At 40.7% G+C, this 21,621-nt stretch overlaps 1 protein-coding gene across 1 annotated transcript; it reads left to right on the top strand.

Moving 5' to 3' along the window:
* Window positions 1–11,739: 11,739 nt before the first annotated feature.
* On the top strand, window positions 11,740–19,136 carry LOC122921389 (fibrinogen-like protein 1). Its single transcript, XM_044271368.1, has 6 exons — window positions 11,740–11,964; window positions 15,725–15,746; window positions 15,863–15,954; window positions 17,046–17,166; window positions 18,566–18,751; window positions 18,844–19,136. The coding sequence occupies exons 1-6, from the start codon at window positions 11,740–11,742 to the stop codon at window positions 19,134–19,136; spliced, it is 939 nt and encodes a 312-aa protein (XP_044127303.1).
* Window positions 19,137–21,621: the final 2,485 nt, after the last annotated feature.

Below are 21,621 nucleotides of genomic sequence, written 5' to 3'. Positions count from 1 at the left end.
TGGAGCGCCCCTTCTGGTCTCACAGCTGATCAGTGGGGTGCTGGGTGTCAGACCCTCGCCGATTATATACAGTCATGTGAAAAAATTAGGACACCCTTTGAAAGCATGTGGTTTTTTGTAACATTTTTAATAAAAGGTTATTTCATCTCCGTTTCAACAATACAGAGAGATTAAAGTAATCCAACTAAACAAAGAAAACTGAAGAAAAGTCTTTTCAAGATCTTCTGTAAATGTCATTCTACAAAAATGCCTATTCTAACTGAGGAAAAAGATAGGACACCCTCACATGTATTCCCTCTTAAATTGGCTCAGATCTCACACAGGTATATCACACCAGGTGCACATAATTAGTAGATCGTTACTCTGCATGTTGAATGAGGCTTGCCCTATTTAAACCTCAGACATTTAGTTTGGTGTGCTCCTGACTGTTGAAGTGAGAGTGAGCACCATGGTGAGAGCAAAAGAGCTGTCAGAGGACTTCAGAAAAAAGATTGTAGCAGCCTATGAGTCTGGGAAGGGATTTAAAAAGATCTCAAAAGATTTTGAAATCAGCCATTCCACTGTCCGGAAGATAGTCTACAAGTGGAGGGCTTTCAAAACAACTGCCAACATGCCCAGGACTGGTCGCCCCAGCAAGTTCACCCCAAGAGCAGACCGCAAGATGCTAAAAGAGGTCTCCAAAAACCCTAAAGTGTCATCTCGAGAACTACAGCAGGCTCTGGCTACTGTTGATGTAGAAGTACATGCCTCTACAATCAGAAAGAGACTGTACAAGTTTAACTTGCATGGGAGGTGTGCAAGGAGGAAACCTTTGCTTTCCAAGAGAAACATCGAGGCCAGACTGACATTTGCCAAAGATAAAGTTGACAAAGACCAGGACTTCTGGAATAATGTTCTTTGGACAGATGAGTCCAAAATTGAATTATTTGGACACAACAGCAGAGGACATGTTTGGCGTAAACCAAACACAGCATTCCAAGAAAAGAACCTCATACCAACTGTGAAGCATGGAGGTGGAAGTGTCATGGTTTGGGGCTGCTTTGCTGCAGCAGGACCTGGTCAGCTCACCATCATAGAATCCACGATGAATTCTACTGTGTATCAGAAGGTGCTTGAAGAACATGTGAGACCATCAGTTAGAAAATTAAAGCTGAAGCGGAACTGGACCATGCAACATGACAATGACCCAAAACATACTAGTAAATCAACCAAAGATTGGCTGAAAAAGAAGAAATGGAGAGTCCTGGAATGGCCAAGTCAAAGTCCAGATTTGAATCCCATTGAGATGCTGTGGGGTGACTTGAAAAGGGCTGTACGTGCAAGAAACCCCTCAAACATCTCACAGCTGAAAAAGTTCTGCATTGAGGAGTGGGATAAAATTTCCTCAGACCGATGTCGAAGACTGGTAGATGGCTACAAGAACCGTCTCACTGCAGTTATTTCAGCCAAAGGAGGTAACACTCGCTATTAGGGGCAAGGGTGTCCTATCTTTTTCCTCAGTTAGAATAGGCATTTTTGTAGAATGACATTTACAGAAGATCTTGAAAATACTTTTCTTCAGTTTTCTTTGTTTAGTCGGATTACTTTAATCTCTCTGTATTGTTGAAACGGAGATGAAATAACCTTTTATTAAAAATGTTACAAAAAACCACATGCTTTCAAAGGGTGTCCTAATTTTTTCACATGACTGTATTGATTATCTATCCTGAAGATAGGTCATCAATAACAAAGGCTGAACAACCCCTTTAAGCTCTTTCATGCCAAGACTGCATTATTATATCGCAGATCATCACCACTAAGACATAACCTTTTTTAGATAAATCTAAAAATACCATCAAATGCCAGTTGCCTGATCCCTGGAGGTCTGTACACATGCTGCGGGCCACTAATGCGTCACACCTCTACATGTGAGTGTCACAGCAAGTGTACACCAAGTAAACAAACAGCAACAGGTAAACAGACTAGGCCCCAAAGCTAGGGAGGGGGGGGGAATGGCAACTTCCTAACAATCCCTGAGCCTCTCCCTGACTGCTGACAGTATGAGCAAGTCCTGATGGTGAACGAACTCAAACACTGGAGTCTAAGCCCTGCTCACACTGTAGAAAACCCTAACTTAGGGAGCGGGGAATGAGACAGCCAGTACCTTCCACCGTGAAGGGCCCAGCATTTCCCTGAGACCTAGAAGCAACACACGCACAAAGGAGAAAACAGGATGACTTAGCTTGAGACGAGCGGGAAGTAGAGGATCCACAAACAACCAGTAGAGAACTCCAAAAGGAAAATATAAACCGCAAAGTCAGCAGTAGGCTTAAATAGACTTAAATAGAGCCTCTTAAATAGCTAACGAGCAGAACCTGTGGAGAGGTGGAATCCTGCCCACAACAACAAACAGAAAGGAAAAACAGAAAGATCTGTCAGATAGACTCACGTGCTGCAAGTCTATCCGATCTTCATTGCGCCGCCTGCACCGGCCTTGATAAGCTGCGGGCCTTGTGCTGGCAGCCTATCAGAGGAACAGGGAAGGGATATGATTTAGCTCCCGGAAATCTAAACACGGTCTAATGGTCCCATCTTTTTTTTTTTTACAAAAAAGAAGCTGGCAGCCACTGGTGACTTAGATTGTCTAATATGTCTGTTTGCCATACTCTCGGTAATATACTCTCGCATAGCTACTCTTTCGGGTTGGGAAAGATTATACAACCGAGTCTTTGGCAATCTAGCTCCGGGAATAAGGTTGACCGGACAATCATACTCTTGGTGAGGGGGGTAACTCCTGATCTCCACTCTCAGAGAATACGTCAGAAAAATCAGAAAGAAATGGGGGTAACACCTTAGTGGATACCACAGAAAGTGATGCGCTGAGACAGTTGTCTATACAGAAATAACTCCAATTACTGATCTGTCTTGCTTGCCAATCTATGGTAGGATTATGTCTGGTCAACCATGGTAAACCTAGCACTAGAGGGGCAGGCAAACCCTTCAGTACAAAACAAGAAATGGACTCAACATGGGAATCACCCACCCTCAAATGAATATCATGCACCATAAGAGTCAGACACTTTTGCGAGAGAGGGGAGGAATCAATAGGAAACACAGATATCCCCTTTTCATGCGCTTGTTTTAAAACCATGACTCTGAACAAACTGATAGTCCACAAGATTAACCCCTGCCCCACTGTCAACGCCACCATGGCAGGCAGGAGAAATCGGGTACTACTGGTAAAAGACAAAAATACCTTCTCTGACTCCCCACCCACACTGTGAACTCTAGAAGGAAAATATCAACCGCAAAGTCAGCAGTAGGAGGCGGACTTAAACAGAGCCTCTTAAACAGCTAACGAGCAGAACCTGTGGAAAGGGGGAATCCTGCCCACAACAACAAACAGAAAGGAAAGACAGAAAGACCTGTCAGATAGACTCATGTGCTGCAAGTCTATCTGATCTTCTCAGATCCCTCACAGGGCAGGCAGTTACAGTGAGATGACTACAGCAGACGCAGTGGACCAACCCGACGTCCCGTGTGGGAGTGCGACCGTGGTCACCACACTATCTTCCCCGATATGCAAGTAATGGTCCCAATGGACCACTGAGCTATACATATATTTGTTTTGGCCTTATGTGCTCATTACCATTTATGTTTTCTGACTAGAAAGTACAACTGAAGGACCAATATTAACTAGCTCTGTTTAACCCATAACGGGACATTTATCTATTCATGGGCTATACATTGGGGGATGTCTAATTACCTTGATATCTATTTATAGAGTTGTATAGTGGTGGTAGACAGACAGGTAGAATATTATGATGTAATATCTTGATTAAGTGGTTCAGTGTATTATAAATGTCTGCCTTTTTTTTTAACCATAATTCCCTTTATATCCCATGGTCATCAATATTAAAAGGGTATTCTCCCTACATATTATTGTCCCCTGATGAGCTGATGCCCTTTGGCACAGTGAAACGCGTTGGGACAGAGTTTATTCATTGACCTATACACTGAGATAGATTTTATTTATTTATTATCTCTCTGATATATGAATTGATTTTTTGGTATCTATTTGACATATGAATTGTTTGGATTAATTGAATTAACTAGGTGGCCTATGATCATAGGGATATATATATATATATACTTGATTATAAATTGACAAATTGATGAACACTTTGGTGGTGGGAATCTTTTTCCTGTATTAAGGGAAAATCTAGGGATATTAGGAGGTTCCAGGAGGTTTCCCTCATCAGAGTGCCCATAAGTCCTAAAAAGTCACCTTATGGCACTTGATGGTATTTTTAGATTTATCTAATAAAGGTTATGTCTTCAATGGAGGGTCAGTGTCTAGGGAAATACAATATCAAATTATTAGTCATGAAATAGACCAATCAAGAGACAAATTCTCATATAGGCATAATCCCATAGTCCCTATTGAGTCCCCTGGGATGTAATGTATCCAATATGTGGATCCAGTAGGCCTCCCTGCGTAATAAAAGTTTCTTGATGCCTCCCCCTCTTCTTGGTCTTTTTACTTGTTCCAATACCTGAAACCTTAGTTGGGCTATAGTATTCTTACATTTGTCAAAGTGATATGGAATGGGAAACCTCAGATTTTTCGTCCTAATAGTGGATTGGTGCTTACCAATCCGATCCCTGATTGTCTGCATTGTTTCCCCAATGTACAGCAAACCACATGGGCATTTTATAAGATAAATCACATTCGTGGATTCACACATGAAAAAACCTTCCACTTCAATCGCACGCCCTGTTCGGGGATGATAGAAAACCAAACCCTTGATTATGGAGACAATGGAGACATGGGAAGGTGCCCTTCCGCTGTGCTGACAATACACTTTGTTTCAATGTTAGTCTCCTGCTACCCAAATCAGCATGGACCAGCTTATCTTTATAACTGGACTTCCTCTTGTTACATATTAGAGGTGAATTTTTGAATTCTTCCACCTGCGGATATGCTTTCCCCAATAAATGCCAGTGTTTCCGAATTGTCTTATCAAATCCCGTATTATAGGGATGATACTTATGTACAAATGTCACTCTCTATGATTTATCTCCCTCATCGGAATCTCTAAGTCTGTCTAAGTCTGCTCTTGTTTCTTCCAAACCTCTAAGTCATTTCATCAAACCTTATCTTTTGTGTTTCAGGATTAGTGCCAATACGTTTAACCCTTTGAAATTGGGATTTGGGTCCATCAGGACTATAGAGACCCCCTTATCCACAGGTTTTAAGACCAGGTTTTTATCCTCCATTAATGCACGGAAAGCCCTTTTCTCTTGTAATGTCACATTTTGTGTCATTCGTAGTTCACCTCTTTTAATGGAGTCCATCCGCTCCTGTACCTCACTGGTGACAAGTTTCACATATGTCTCAACAGGATGAAAAACCTTTGGGGGCATAAACCCGCTTTTATTTTTCAGGCCCAAATCAGACAAACGCAGACCACACTGTCTCACATCACTGTTCATACTATGCGGTTCTCCCCTTGGTTCTGAAAAATGTGCTTTCAATCTTATCTTGCGAAAAAATTTCTGCAAGTCTATATCAAATTGGAAACTATCGAAACCAGTGGTAGGGCTAAAGGAAAGACCTTTCTGCAAAGCTTCCATCTGATCAGGACCGAGATTTTTAGAGGACAAATTATTAACTAAAGACGGGGCCTTACCTGTGAGCGGGTTTGTATCACCTGGCTCGGACCCATGCCTGTGCCGGTGTATGCGGCCCGCCCGCCTCCTCCTTCATGCGGACGCCAACCGTCCCTCCGAAAAAAAGAACGAGTGTCCTGAGGGCCAGTGGACTCGCTTCCTGAGCTGGAGGTATAAGACCCTGGTTTGACGGATCTTCTGTGCCCCGTCTTTAATCGATCCTTTATTCAAATGATCATCCTCACTGTCTCGTAGAAACTTGGACCTTTTCTTATCCTCAGTTTCTTTTCTGTATGTAGCAATATGCAAATCCACGGTTTCTTTTAATTTACCAAATTCTTCTGATGTTAGCGAGTCCCGTAACTGTTGTTCCGTGCTGGGGATCTGATCTTTAATCTGACTAGCCGCTTTCTGTTTTTGGTTTATCGTCCTCTCAAAGTCCTTGCAATAGTCCATGTCTTCAGGAAATGTACCCTTTGACCACTCGGGATCCTATTCACTTTATAATATTCCGCTAGCGTGGTCTGGTCACATGTAGTTCGTATGAAGTTAATCTTCTGAGCTCCCTTTCCCAATGTCGTTTTTTGTATTCGCTTGTAGGAATATTTAAAAAGTCTGGTGCAGGCGTCACCTGTGACAAGATCCTTTCGGCGTCGGTATCTTCAAAGTTCATAGTGAAAGCTGCAGTAGTCATCTGGGAGAAGCGGTGCTCGCGCCCAAAGTAGAAGCAGGTAAGGAAGCCGGCCGGCACTCGCTGTATGCACGCCGCACGGGAAAGGAGCAGACTCCAACGATTGACATGTAAAAAATCCCAGCAGCTGTGTCTTTAAAGATATATTCTTTTATTGTATTATCCTCTCAATATGTCCTACAATCAGCCAGGACGCGTTTCGGCAAACATGCCTTTATCAACAGGCAGTTCCTAATACAAATGCATGTCATATATAAATGGTTAATTGCACCACCCCAATGACATCAGACACCCAAATCGGGCAGTAATCAACAGGTGGTCATCAATCAAATACAAAGCAAAAAAAATAAAAATATATGACTCAGGATCCCGTCTTTTAACAGGTTTCTCAATCAAACAGATATTATCTTTTATATATATATATATATAAAAATGAGTTTATGTCTGTCTGTCTAGACGTCTGTCTGGCCGTTCTTTATGCACGACCAAACAACTGAACCGATCTTCACTAAATTTAGTACATAGGTACATCAGGTGTCCGGAAAGGTTTTAGACCGGGTCTCAGCTCTCTAGGACGTACCATTCTTGAGATATTCCCCCCAAATGACCTGCATTAGCCAATACAAGCCTGCAAGTAAGTCTTTCACTCATATCCCAACTGCCATGCACACACGGTCACATGTCCCTTATCAGCCAATAGAAGCTCGCAGGTCCTACTCCAGGTTGCCATAACAACTGATCACAGGTTTTAGCAGTTCGCAGGTCCTTATATATTCAGACATATGACGTTTGACGGCACAACTACACTGCTACATGCATGGGGGGCAGGGGCCACTATTAAACGGACGGGGGCACTGTGGAGGTCACTGTTAAAGGGGCGTGTACTGTGAAAGTCACTGTTAAAGGGGTGGTCACTGTAAAAGTCACTGTTAAAGGGGCGGGCACATAGAAACACTGAAACATAGAACGTGTCGGCAGATAAGAACCATTTGGCCCATCTAGTCAGCCCAATATACTGAATACTATGGATAGCCCCCGGCCCTATCTTATATGAAGGATGGCCTTATGCCTATCCCATCCATGCTTAATCTCCCTCACTGTATTTGCAGCTACCACTTCTGCAGGAAGGCTATTCCATGCATCCACTACTCTCTCAGTAAAGTAATACTTCCTGATATTACTATTAAACCTTTGCCCCTCTAATTTAAAACTATATCCTCTTGTAGCAGTTTTTCTTCTTTTAAATATTCTCTCCTCTTTTACCTTGTTGATTCCCTTTATGTATTTAGCAGTTCCTCTCATCTCCCCTCTGTCTCGTCTTTCTTCCAAGCTATACATGTTAAGGTCCTTCAATCTTTCCTGGTAAGTTTTATCCTGCAATCCATGTACCAGTTTAGTAGCTCTTCTCTGAACTCTCTCCAAAGTATCAGTATCCTTCTGGAGATATGGTCTCCAGTACTGCGCCCAATACTCCAGATGAGGTCTCACTAGTGCTCTGTAGAGCAGCATTTGAAATTCACTGAGAAAGTCACTGTTAAAGGGGCGATCACTGTTAAATGGGCGGTCACTGTGAAAGTCACTGTTAAAGGGGAGGTCACTGTGAAAGTCACTGTTAAATTGCGGTCACTGTGAAAGTCACTGTTAAAGGGGCATTTACTGTGAAAGTCACTGTTATGTGGTCGGTCACTGTGAAAGTCACTGTTAAAGGGGCCGTCACTGTGAAAGTCACTATTAAAGGGGCGGTCACTGTGAAAGTCACTGTTAAAGGGGCAGTCATTGTGAAAGTCACTGTTAAAGGGGCGGTCACTGTTAAAGGGGTGGGCACTGTAAAGGTCACTGTTAAAGGGGCAGCCACTATGAAGGTCACTGTTAAAGACGTGGTCAATGCTAAAGGGGCAGGCACTGTTAAAGGGGAGGTCACTGTGAATTTCATTGTTAAAAGGGCGGGCACTGTGGAGGTCAATGTTAAAGGGACGGCCACTGTGGAGGTCAATGTTAAAGAGGCGGGCACAGTGGAGGTCATTGTTAAAGAGGTGGGTACTGTAGAGGTCACTGTTAAAGGGATGGCCACTGTGGAGGTCAATGTTGAAGGGGCGGGCACAGTGGAGGTCATTGTTAAAGAGGCGGGTACTGTAGAGGTCACTGTTATGGGGGAAACTGTTGATATCTTTTTACGACACACGGAAAAATAAAATGAAATGGATATAATATACCAGTGCAAAGCTGGGTCCTTCTGCTAGTTCATATATAAAGAATACCACTGTATAGACTTGAGGATCCTTCAATGGAGGGTCAGTGTCTAGGGAAATACAATATAAAATTTTTAGTCATGAAATAGACCAATCAAGAGACAAATTCTCATATAGGCATAATCCCATAGTCCCTATTGAGTCCCCTGGGATGTATTGTATCCAATATGTGGATCCAGTAGGCCTCCCTGCGTAATAAAAGTTTCTTGATGTCTCCCCTTCTTCTTGGTCTTTTTTACTTGTTCCAACACCTGAAACCTTAGTTGGGCTATAGTATGCTTACTTTTGTCAAAGTGATATGGAATGGGTAACCTCAGATTTTTCGTCCTAATAGTGGATTTGTGCTTACCAATCCGATCCCCGATTGTCTGCATTGTTTCCCCAATGTACAGCAAACCACATGGGCATTTTATAAGATAAATCACATTCGTGGATTCAGACATGAAAAAACCTTCCACAATACACTTTGTTTCAATGTTAGTCTCCTGCTACCCAAATCAGCATGGACCAGCTTATGTTTATAACTGGAGTTCCTCTTGTTACATATTAGAGGTGGATTTTTGAATTCTTCCACCTGCGGATATGCTTTACCCAATAAATGCCAGTGTTTTTTTCGAATTGTATTATCAAAACCCATATTATAGGGATGATACTTGTGTACAAAAGTCACTCTTAATGATTTATCTCCCTCATCGGAATCTCTAAGTCTGTCTAAGTCTGCTCTTGTTTCTTCCAAACCTCTTCTCATCAAACCTTATCTTTTGTGTTTCAGGATTAGTGCCAATACATTAAACCAGGGGTGCACAACCTGCGGCCCCCAGAGCCATGGTTTGCGGCCCCCGCCCTGCTGGGCAGAAACACAGCTGATCCTGCAATCAGCTGTGTTTCTGCACAGAGCGCCGCACAGCAGATGGATCACAGGTTTTGCTCCTGCACTATAGCAGGAGCAGAAAGGGTCCCCGGCTATTAGTGAGAGCGGGGAAGCCGAGGAGAAGACAGAAGCGCTTTATTAGTGCTTCTGCCTTCTCCTCTATGAGCGCTCTCAGTGTGGATCCAGCGATCATGTGATCTCTGGGTGTCTCGGGAACAGAGGAGCGCTGCCCTGGTACAAAGCCTCCGCAGCAGGCTGCTTTCCCTGTAACTGGGGCTCCTTTGGATGCTCCAGTTACAGTGGAAATAGAACAAAAAAAAGTCACTTATTGTCTCCCAAAGGTCTTTCAGTGACCTCTTGGGGACAAATTATGTGGTAAAAATCTATTTAAAAAAAAGTTACAAAATGATTTAAAAAATTTGAAAAATAAATAAATAAATAAATAAAATAAAAAGGAAAAATTTTAAAAAGTGACAGTGTCCCCCAAGGTCTTTTTATGACCTCTTGGGGGACATATGTAGCAGAAATATATTATATATTATACATAAAAGAAAAAACACCCACACCAATCAAAACCGTCACCATTACCGCCCCATTCACGTAAAACTTTTCATATTATATAGCAAAATACACAAAATTGAGAACTAATTATAATTTATTTTGGTGTCAGTTTGCATATTTAAAGAATAAGGAGCTATAGTTTGAAAAAATATATACTTTTTAAAAACGTTTTGTACAGTTTCCCCCAAATAAAAATTGTTGCAAAAATGATCTTGGTAGTCCAACAAATAAGATAGTTACAATCGTTTGAACCACCATGTGCGCTAAATCACAAAAAAGTGTCTGGTGATTAAGGCCTTTTCATTCAAGCGTTAACCAATAGGCGCCTTCCCCACTAGTAAGGTAAAGTGCTTACTGGTTACTGCAGGGCGCCTATAACTGGATTGGCAGGAGATGGTGATAACCAGTGAGCTCCGTCCTCTGCAGTGAAGGAAAACGCTGATTTATAAACAAGAGGAAGGCTGGAAGGAAACGTCACAACTTTTCTGGTAAAAATGATTTTTAACAAGTTCCTGCAGCATGGCCTCTGAAATAGAAGATTCATACTTACCTGCTCCACTCCGCTCTGGTCCTCTGCGCTGCCTCCATCCTGCGGTTCCTGCTCTGTTTACACCTGTCAGTGCATGGCCATGGTCAATTGCACGGATCCAGTCAATGACTGGCTTCAGCAGTGACACGCTGCTTGTGGCCACATCACCGCCTAAGCCAGTCATTGTCTGGAGTGGTGTATGACCATGTCCATGCACTGCCAAGTGTAAACAGCGGAGGCAGTTCGAAGAACCAGAGCGGTGGGGAGCAGGTAAGTATAACTCTTCGGTTTCAGGGGCTATGCTGCAGCGCGATATTTGGGACAATTACTGGGAACAAGTGTTCATTGGAGCGCTCATATCTTATATCTGGCCGGTATAATCGTGCAGCTGATTAGTCGATAAACAAGGAATTGCTCATTTGTCGGCTGATTTGCATATTTTATCAGGATGAAAGATGTCCGATTATCTGCAGCATGACTGTGGCAGCGATTACTCCTCCCCAGTCACTTTGCACTGGCTTGTGTAATAGGCAGATGAGCGCCAATCAACATTATTTTATGTGCGGCCCCTTGAAATAGAGCGATGTGACAATGCGGCCCCCAGACCAAAAAAGGTTGTGCACCCCTGCATTAAACCCTTTGAAATTGGGATTTGGGTATAGCTATTTTAAGAGATGGTAGATGGGCAGATGGGCACTAGTAAAATGGAGAGTGCTGTTTCTATCCGTCTCTTTCCTATAAAGGCCTGTAGATAAGTGGCCTTGCCGATCTTTTACCACCTTCGTGTCTAAGAAACTTCATCATAAACCAGCATGAACTAATAATTTTTCCGCAAGATAAGATTGAAAGCACATTTTTCAGAACCAAGGGGAGTTTGTATGAACAGTGATGTGAGACAGTGCGGACTGCGTTTGTCTGATTTGGGCCTGAAAAATAAATCGGGTTTATGCCCCCAAAGGTTTATCATCCTGTTGAGACATATGTGCAAGTTGTCACCAGTGAGGTACAGGAGCAGATGGACTCCATTAAATGAGGTGAACTGCGAATGACACAAAATGTGACATTACAAGAGAAAAGGGCTATCCGTGCATTAATGGAGGATAAAAACCTGGTCTTAAAACCTGCGGATAAGGGGGCTCTATAGTCCTGCTGGACAGAGTGAAATGGTGATCCTGTTTTCCGGATTATGGAGAAGATTATGAAAACTGTAGGTCATTATGTAACTTTAGGTGTCATTGATGAGAAGATGTGTACCTTTTTGATAAATCAGTCACCTACAACTCTGGTGCTTTATATACTTCCTAAAGTGCACAAAACTTTGATTGATCCTCCCGGACGCCCTATTGAGGCCTCGGTGGAATCTGTTCTATCCCACCTGGCCATCGTTCTTGAGAAAGTACTTACTCCTTTGGTAAAGTATACACAGTCCTTTTTATTAGATACACTACACTTTCTCAGAACGTTGACAGGTTTGGATTCGGTTTCCCCTGATGGCCTCCTGGTAACAATAGACGTGGTAAGCTTGTATACTTCTATTAACCATAGGGAGGGAATTCAGGCCGTGAAGACATTGTTGAGGAATAGCAGTTATACAGCGATTGAAGGAGTTCTTTTTGCAATTATTGCATTTAGTTTTGTTTGAGAATTATTTTATGTTTGAGGCTAGCTATTACCTGCAGAAACGTGGGACCGCGATGGGGTCGAACATGGCCCCGCCCTATGCAAAAGTGTTCATTTCATGTTTTAGGACATTGTATCAGGACAATGTCCTTATCTGGAAAAGGTTTATCGACTACATTTTTTGCATATGGGCAGGGCCACGTGAGACCCTCCTGTCCTTCATCTATTATTTGAATAATGCCTGCGATGGATTTATGATCAAAAAATTGTAAGTTTCTTAGACACGAAGGTGGTAAAAGATCAGCAAGACCACTTATCTACAGACCTTTATAGGAAAGAGACGGATAGAAACAGCACTCTCCATTTTACTAGTGCCCATCCTCCATCTCTTAAAAAGGCTATACCCAAATCCCAATTTCAAAGGGTTTAACGTATTGTCACTAATCCTGAAACACAAAAGATAAGGTTTGATGAGATGACTAAGAGGTTTGGAAGAAACAAGAGCAGACTTAGACAGACTTAGAGATTCCGATGAGGGAGATAAATCATTGAGAGTGACATTTGTACATAAGTATCATCCCTATAATACGGGATTTGATAATACAATTGGAAACACTGGCATTTATTGGGGAAAGCATCTCCGCAGGTGGAAGAATTAAAAAATCCACCTCTAATATGTAACAAGAGGAAGATAAGCTGGTCCATGCTGGTTTGGGTAGCAGGAGACTAACATTGAAACAAAGTGTATTGTCAGCACAGCGGAAGGGCACCTTCCCATGTCTCCATTGTCTCCAATGTTCTCACATAATCTGATGTTACCCATTCCATATCACTTTGACAAATGTAAGCATACTATAGCCCAACTAAGGTTTCAGGTATTGGAACAAGTAAAAACACCAAGAAGAGGTGGATACATCAAGAAACTTTTATTACGCCGGGAGGCCTACTGGATCCACATATTGGATACAATACATCCCAGGGGACTCAATAGGGACTATGGGATTATGCCTATATGAGAATTTGTCTCTTGATTGGTCTATTTCATGACTAATAATTTTATATTGTATTTCCCTAGACCAGTGATGGCTAACCTTGGCACTCCAGCTGTGGTGAAACTACGACTCCCAGCATGCTCCATTTATTTCTATAGAGTTATGAGAGCAGCCAAGCAAGCGGGCATCTTGGGAGTTGTAGTTTTACCACAGCTGGAGTGCCAAGGTTAGCCATCACTGCCCTAGACACTGACCCTCCATTGAAGGATCCTCAAGTCTATGCTGTGGTATTCTTTATATATGAAGATATAATATATAATATCTGTTTGATTGAGATACCTGTTAAGAGCGGGATCCTGAGTCGTCGTCGTTGTTTTTGTTTTGCTTTGTATTTGATTGATGACCACCTGTTGATTACCGCCCGCTTTGGGCGTCTGACGTCACTGGGGCGGCGCAATTAACTATTTATATATGACATGCATTTGTATTAGGAACTACCTGTTGATAAAGGCATGTTTGCCGAAACGCGCCCTGGCTGATTGTAGGACATATTGAGAGGATAATACAATAATAGAATATACCCTTAAAGACACAGCTGCTGGGATTTTTTACATGTCAAACGTTGGAGTCTTCTCCTTTCCCGTGCGGCGTGCATACAGCGAGTGCCGGCCGGCTTCCTTACCGGTCTATAGGTCAAGACTAGATTAGTCATGTCAACGTGACTGTCACGTATAAAGCTATGGATGGTAGCCGGTGGTTTGAAAAAACATTGTACTGTTCTTTTTTTGTTGTTGTTTTTTTAATGACAAAGTTTTTATTGATCATCTCCAAAAAGTAATGTTACAATATCACATACAGGGCATACTGTTGTTTTTTAAAGTAAACCATGGTCCAAATATTATCAATTTTTGGTGGCAGATGCCTTCTTCTGAGAGCATTGTCTGAATCAAATCACAAATGATTTTGATTGGGCTGGGATACGATTTTTGGGGGAAAGTATTGTAAACATATTACGCATAAAACTTTTATAGATAGTTGAAATAAGTTCCATTATATTTGTATACATATATATTACCGTATAATTATAGATCTTAATTATGGGCAGTTTTTAAATATTAAAGTATAATAAATAGTAATTACAACATTCAGAAATACAGAAATGAACATGAAAACGCCTTACAGGTAAAACTCGAAAAATTTGAATATTGTGCAAAAGTCCATTTATTTCAGTAACGCAAACTAAAAAGAATTGCATTAACGCAGCTTAAAATTTGAATTTTGTGAAAAGGTTCAATATTCTAGGCTAAAAGTGTCAGACTCTAGTCAGCTAATTAATCCATACCCCCTGAGCAAAGGGGACCTCAAAATTGGGGTTTCATAAGCTGGAAGCCATAATCATCCAAATTATAACAAAGGCTTGAAATATCTCGCTTTGCCTGTAATGAGTCTCATATATTAGTTTTAGTTTCACCTTTTAAGTTGCATTACTGAAATAAATGAACTTTGCACGATATTCTAATTTTTCGAGTTTCACCTGTATAACTTGTAGTGTTAATGGCTCTAATTGTACAAAAAAACAAAGACTAATGAAGCGTCTTCGGATTAGCTGGTTCTTGACTCCACCCTTGCACTTAGGAGTATAAAAAGGGATGACAGCAAGGAGTAGTATGTTGTACTCAGCTCCAGTGTAGGTGATCTGGACCTTGGCTATACTGAGTAAGTACCTCAGGAAGATTCTACTTCCTAAGATTTTCTCTTTTGAACCCGATTCATTTAACTTTATACACAATTTAAAATTTTATGTTTTACACCAATCTAATATTTGCAAGTTGTTTTTATTATTTTAATATCTTCTTCCAATATCATCCTGTCAAAATCAGATTTTTTTTTCATTTTAGAAAAAAAAATACAATTGTTAATTAGGATTCTTACAATTTCAGGATCAGAACCATGACATCCATGAGCCTTTTCAGATGTCTCTTATTATGGAGTTTTTATCTCCATCAAACTACGTCACAGGTGAGAACTTTTTTGTTTCATAAATGAATACATTGAAAAACAATTTTATTTAGTTTTTTTCTACCATTTAATGAATTTAAGATTTTACTACTCAAAGTAGATCTAAAATATATAGATATCTCAAGAAAAGATAGAACTATATATGTACATGGAAGGATAATCATGATAAGCTAAAATAATGGGTCCTCTAGAGATGACCATGTAATGTGTATGGTGGTGTCTTGACTCTCTAAAGGCAGATGTCTGGTGAAAGAAGGATTGGGAATGTTAGTTGTCAACCTGCCAGATCATTTGTTCTAATGGGAGATAAACCAGCAGAGGCTCCTGGCAGTGACTTAATTCCCTCTCAGCCAACCTGAGCATCCATGTGTATGTGAAAGTCAGAAGAACAGCGGTCTGACAAGCCAAGTTTTGGCATATCGGTAGATGGAAAACTACTAATATTGGAATATATTTGAACTATCTTTATAATGATATTGTGTTAGTGATGTAAATTTGCTTTAACAAGTCTAATAATCTATAATGTCTCTGTGATTACAGGCTCAATCTGAAGTGGTTCAAGGTAAGATACTTAGTATTTACAAAATTTTTATTTTGTCAGTTGTGTAAATTTTAAAAGCAGCAGCGAATAATGAGTCTCTTCTTAATGCATTGATATTCTCCTCTTATTTTCGGTAGGATATGACTGCTCGGATATATGGCAAAGAAGTAATCTTAGTACCAGTGGAATATACATGATAAAACCAAAGGAAGCTGAATTCTCTTTCCTGGTAAGACAGTGAGAAGAATCCTGGACTTTGTCGAAAGGTGTTGTCCAGACTTTTTTTTTTTTTTTCAAATAATCCCTATCATTAGGATCTGCAAAGGTCCAACACTTCGCACCCCCACCAATCAGCCTTTCTGTGTAGCTCCATTGCTGGAAATTAGCACCAGAACTATACCACACTGTCAACATTGTAGTGGAGGTATCTCACTACTACAATGCTGCTCCCATTGACGTCAAGTCAGATCAGAAACTTGGGCCATGCACCACTGTGAAAGGCTGAAGAGCAAGACTAGCATACATTATGGGCCAGATTTATCATTACACTTACATCTTACTCCACTTTTATATATGTCCAAAGTCACTTTTGGCTAAGTCCGATTTATCAATGGTCCTTTAATACTGTGATAAATGTGGTTTGACAGTAGCAGTTTATGCTTCAGTAAGCGACTTTACTAAAGTCGACCCGTCTTTGCGAAAAAGTTGCATGTTCTATTAAAAAGTCGCATTAGATAATCATGGTCCTCACCGGAGTTAAATTGATGCAATTTTCTGCGACTTTTAAATTTTTTACAATAGTAAATCTGTCTAGAAAGAAAACACGCCCACTTTAAAAAAAATGGCGAGCATAGTGCGGAGCCAATAAAAGTCACAAATTTTTGCGCAGTTTTAGCGATTGCGCAAAAATTTGCGACTTTTTCACTCTATTATTTTGACGTGAGCTAATGACAAATCTGGCCCTATGTGTTTAAAAATAGATCAGTGAGAGCAATTACAATAGCAAAATGTACCCTTTTGGCAGATTGTCGTGATCCTATTCTTTATGAGGAGGGCTGGCACATGTCTGTCCAGCCAAGAATGGAGATTTGAGATCCTTTGTTTTTGGCAACTGTAGAAGTTCAAGATATTGGATCCCCCACCTATGTGTCTGATTGACAAGCTTTTAATGTAAAAGACAGGTTGTCATTGGGCCAACCATTTTGATTCTTTTACATAGTATTTTGAAAACAATTTACAATATAATTTCCAAAATCATATCTATAATTATTATTATTAATAATAAGATTTACAATTAAGATACTTATGCTCCCATTTAAGGTATACTGTGAAATGTCTGAAAATGGTGGCTGGACTCTAATCCAAAGACACAATGGAGCCGATGGATTAAGTTTTGAGAAAATGTGGACAGAGTATGAAAATGGATTTGGCAACCTCGAAGGTAAGTGAGACATTATATATATATATATATATATATATATATATATATATATTTATGATCTAGGCACAGTCTATTTTTACACAGATTCTGAATGCCGTCGAAAAAAAACATTCAACAAAAACTCATACCTACCTCACCAATCCCGCACAACTAAAGTTCTAACACATTTTGAGTCCTCTGCAGGTCTCTTCTACTTGGTCCTTCTTAAGACACAAGAAATGACTTGACTGAGGCAGGTCACCACTGTGGTCAATGCCTTATTGAGTGCCATTTCCTGTGTGTTAAGACAGGCCAAAACGCAGAGACTGACCTGGGAAATGGTAAATTTATGAAATGGTTGTATATTTTTATAGCAATCAAAGTCTAAAAACTCTCTTTATGAGATAAGACGAAAATGGTCTTCAGAAACTGTGGACTCTCTTTCGTATTATAATTGGTGGTCCAAGAAGATACTAGAAATGTTGTAGTTATTCACTGCCATCTATCCCTAATAACTGCTTAAATTAATTCCTTTTGTAAATTTTTGGAGGGGAAAAAAATACATGTCAGATGTATAAAAGCAGACAGATATATCGTCTCAGAGTTATATTTATTGCTAGGTCAATCAAACATTAGTTCAGTGCATTTCTTTTTTTAAAACCTTGAAAACATGGCCTATCCAGGCAAACCTCTGCTTCTTCAAACCATATTATGTTAATGGTCCTTTTACAGAATTTAAATTCAGTTTGAAGTTAATTATTTTTTTATAAATTTTTCAATTCCCTCCCAAAATTCTTGTAATTGAGGCAGGAATTCCCAAGAAAAATGTCTCCCTTTTGAAAAATCTCTAGTATGACATTTACAACTGTTATTAAACACTTATTTGAGTTATTGTGTTTCATGGACTAAACTATCTTTATAAATGATGGGTTCTTTAGACTTAAAACAAAAAACCCCCCAAAAAAGTAGACTTATTTTACTATTGGTTACCAACAGTAAAATTGAACGGAGTGAAAATCTTCATTGGAGGCGTGTTTCTCTCTAGGTAACAGATGCTGCATCCTTAGGATAAGCCATCACTTGCTGACCAGTGTGGATATGGTCCTAGGGGCCTTCATCTATTATGACAATAAAAGGGCTAAGGCCCTTTGTCCATCAATTGTACTATTGTTTACTGGCTTATAGGGTTAAGTAGCAGTTCTCTGGGTGGCTGTAGAGCTGTGCAAGGACATTGACAAAGGATTCTCATAAGAGATAAGGGTCCCTATCTTCAGAGCCACACTGGTCAGCAAGTGATAGCATATCCAATGAGTATGTCATTAATTTTCTAGAGAATTATCCAATTTTGTCAATATATTTGTATATCACCACGTTCTCCAGTTTAATCTTCTCATGTACTTGACTATTTTTATTTACTAAGGTGAACACTGGCTTGGGCTCAAGTACATTTATGCCCTGACAAACCAGAAGGACAGGTCCTCCAAACTGCACATCAGCATAGGGGACTTTGATGGCCATGAAGCCTATGCAGAATATGATTCCTTTAGCATAGGCAGTGCAAGCAGCTACTATAAATTGTCAGCAGGAAATTACTCGGGTACAGCCGGTGAGTGCATAGAGAAAAAAAATACATAAAGAAATGTGAAAATGAAAAATCATACAGTTAAAAATGTGTATAAATTATATTTTCCATTGTAGGAGATGCCTTCCTTGGAGATGGAAGTAACGGCACCAATCACCACGGCAGCACATTCAGCGCTGTAGATCTTGCCACTGACAATTGTCACCCATTTTGTATGGTTGGGGACATCATTTACCTCAGCTGTAGTAAACGATTCAGTGCCGGCTGGTGGTTTAACGCCTGTGGATCTGCAAATCTGAATGGTGTTTGGCGCTCACCACCAAGATATAGATACTGGGCCTCATCAGTGTCGTGGCCAACATGGAGACCAAGCGAGTCCCTGAAATTCAGTAAAATGTATGTGATCTAACAGTAGATGTTTTTGGTTTTTTTAACACGATCATTCTGTAATTTATAATCTTTTTTTTACAAATGTTGTTATAGTGTATCACTTTCTGTTTTTGTCTGAATGTATTAAAGAAAACTCACATTTATCACAGCAGTATGTTTTTTATTAAGAGTAGAAATTTAGGGTCCATACAGTATTGCCAGTCTCGAAAGGGGTTTTCCAGGATTTATTTATGGATGGCCTATAATTAGGCTAAAACCTGCCTACATTGACAACAACTCAACAACTACTATGTACTGTAACTGACTGCAAAACAAGCTCAATAATATAGATGGGTCACACACTCTACCACTTACCCCAAAAAATAAAAAATAACCTACGTAATACATTTGGTGTCCATATACAGTCATGGTAGCCATGCCCATTAATTTATTAAAGGGGTTTTCTGGGACTTCATTAATGGCTTATCCTTAGAACAGGCTATCAATATCAGATTGGTTGGGGTCCGACTCCCACTGTAGTCTCAATCTTTACCAGACATGGCTCCGTACATAGTGTAGTAGCTGGGCCTGATATTGTAGCTCAGCCCCATTCGCTTTGGAGCTGCTGTTCCAGGCACAGCTACCTGTCCTGACTATGTCATACACCTAAACACTCGACTGTATCCATTATCTACACTATAACAATATAAGAGAAAAAAGTCTACAGGCTTTCATTAACTTGCGCAAGCTCCTGGTGCCATCTTTGTAGACTTGACACCTGACATCCACCTTACATACATGGTGCATATCTGGGAGGGGTTGATAAGAGGGAAAATGTAGCCGAATTTGTTATTTCTACAATTTCATTTTTTTTTATCCTAATACAAAATGTAAATAGTCCATACATTTTAGGTTGCTGATAAGTCTTTGCCTGGTAACTCCCTCTCCCAAATGTACATGTTTTCTTGGTCAAGCTTGCATGTGTTCTCACTCGAGAGATGGAAGTAAGCCACTGACAGACATTTCTGATGGAAACTCATCTCCTTGAAAACTTAATGACTGAGCATTTTAAACTCAAACAGGCCACCCCCCCTCCCCACATCTGCCTCCATGATAGTTAGGAGGGCCCTGTACATCATAGATGTTTATCCAACCATAATCTAGTGCGCACGGGAAGCTTTAGAAAGAGTGAATGGTCAGCAGATGTAAAATTGTAGTAATTAGATGCTGGTTGAGGACAAACATTAAGCAGTCACTTAAAGGCAGGACTGTTAAACACGATTGTAGACCCCCCCCCCCCCAAGCATACTCAAATAAACATCATAACAACAATTCTGTCTACTAAGAGTTGCAATTTTTTTAGACACAAAGGTGAAAGTGTCATGGTAAGGAGCATTGAACCCTAAACTCCCATTGTGTACACTGACTTTCACAATCCATCCTAGGAAGCAGCCCGCAACTGGACGACAGTCCCTTCCTAGATAAGTGCAGGGGCCTATAAGGCCCCTCCACCGTTCAGTGGAGATCAGAGCCTAAATAGAGGCAGTTACTGCCCCTATTTGTACCTCTTAGTCATGGGCGGATTGGCCATAGACCTTACAGGGAAATTTCCCTGTGGGCCGATGACCAAAGGGCCACCCAAGCTCTCTTCTCTGCCACTGGCCAAGTAGATAAATGCTGTGATAATCCCACCAGCAACCACACATGCCATCTGAATTCAACCGCTGTGGCCTGCATTTCATCTCCTAAGCCCCCTGCTCCATATCTTAATCAGGGACAACTGGAGGACAGAAAATGACAGCTATTGAGGGTCACAACAGAAGGACAGCTTTTGGGGGAAAATATTGTGCTGCACTATGGTATTTGGTTATGCTGGGATGGTGTTTTGCACTAGCATGTTGCCCCACCTTCTGTCATTTTGCACCCCCCTACAACATGGCACAACTTTTTTTTTTTTTTTCCAGGGCCACTTTAAGTTTACAGTCTGCCCTACTCTTAGTGCCCTCTCAATGCTGCCGTTTGTTGCCCTTTAGTGAGGTCTATAAACTTCCGCCATCAGCAGTGGCTGGCAGCTATAAAGACTCACATCAGTGCTGGCACAGATCTGGCCATTTAACCCCTTAGATGCTGTGGTAGGTAACCCAATGCATCATCCATGAGATTACCAGAGGGACGGAGCTCCCTCTCTCTAATATTGGGACCATGCAATGTGTTTGCAAGGACCCAATGGTTGCCATGACGACTTACAAAGGCCTACAGACTTGCCATGTATCTAAGCCTGAGAGGCCCTGCAAGAGGCTGGGTCTGATTATATATAGTGTGCTATGCACTGAAATAGCTGAGAATCTTCAAGAACCAAGTGTGTCCATGTAAATAAAAACTTGCAAAAATTTCAATTAAAAAAAATAATAGTTTCTCCTATAATTACTCATGTATAATTGGTAAAAAAAAACCTAAAACAAAAAATACACATTTGGTATTGCCGTGTCTGTAATGACCTGATCTATAAAAAGATCACATAGCAA

This window comes from Bufo gargarizans, chromosome 11, assembly GCF_014858855.1.
Source record: "Bufo gargarizans isolate SCDJY-AF-19 chromosome 11, ASM1485885v1, whole genome shotgun sequence".
Lineage (NCBI taxonomy): Eukaryota > Metazoa > Chordata > Amphibia > Anura > Bufonidae > Bufo > Bufo gargarizans.
Note: the sequence above shows the minus strand (reverse complement) of the source record. Positions and strands in the feature narration are given on the sequence as shown.

What these genes read in the sequence shown, in the direction of transcription:
- LOC122921389 (XM_044271368.1), top strand. Translation starts at nt 11,740, where the DNA reads ATGGAGAAGATTATGAAAACTGTAGGTCATTATGTAACTTTAGGTGTC. An exon ending in TCAATCTGAAGTGGTTCAAG is followed by an intron (nt 15,747 to 15,862) that starts GTAAGATACTTA and finishes TATTTTCGGTAG; the next exon opens with GATATGACTGCTCGGATATA. An exon ending in TGGATTTGGCAACCTCGAAG is followed by an intron (nt 17,167 to 18,565) that starts GTAAGTGAGACA and finishes TTATTTACTAAG; the next exon opens with GTGAACACTGGCTTGGGCTC.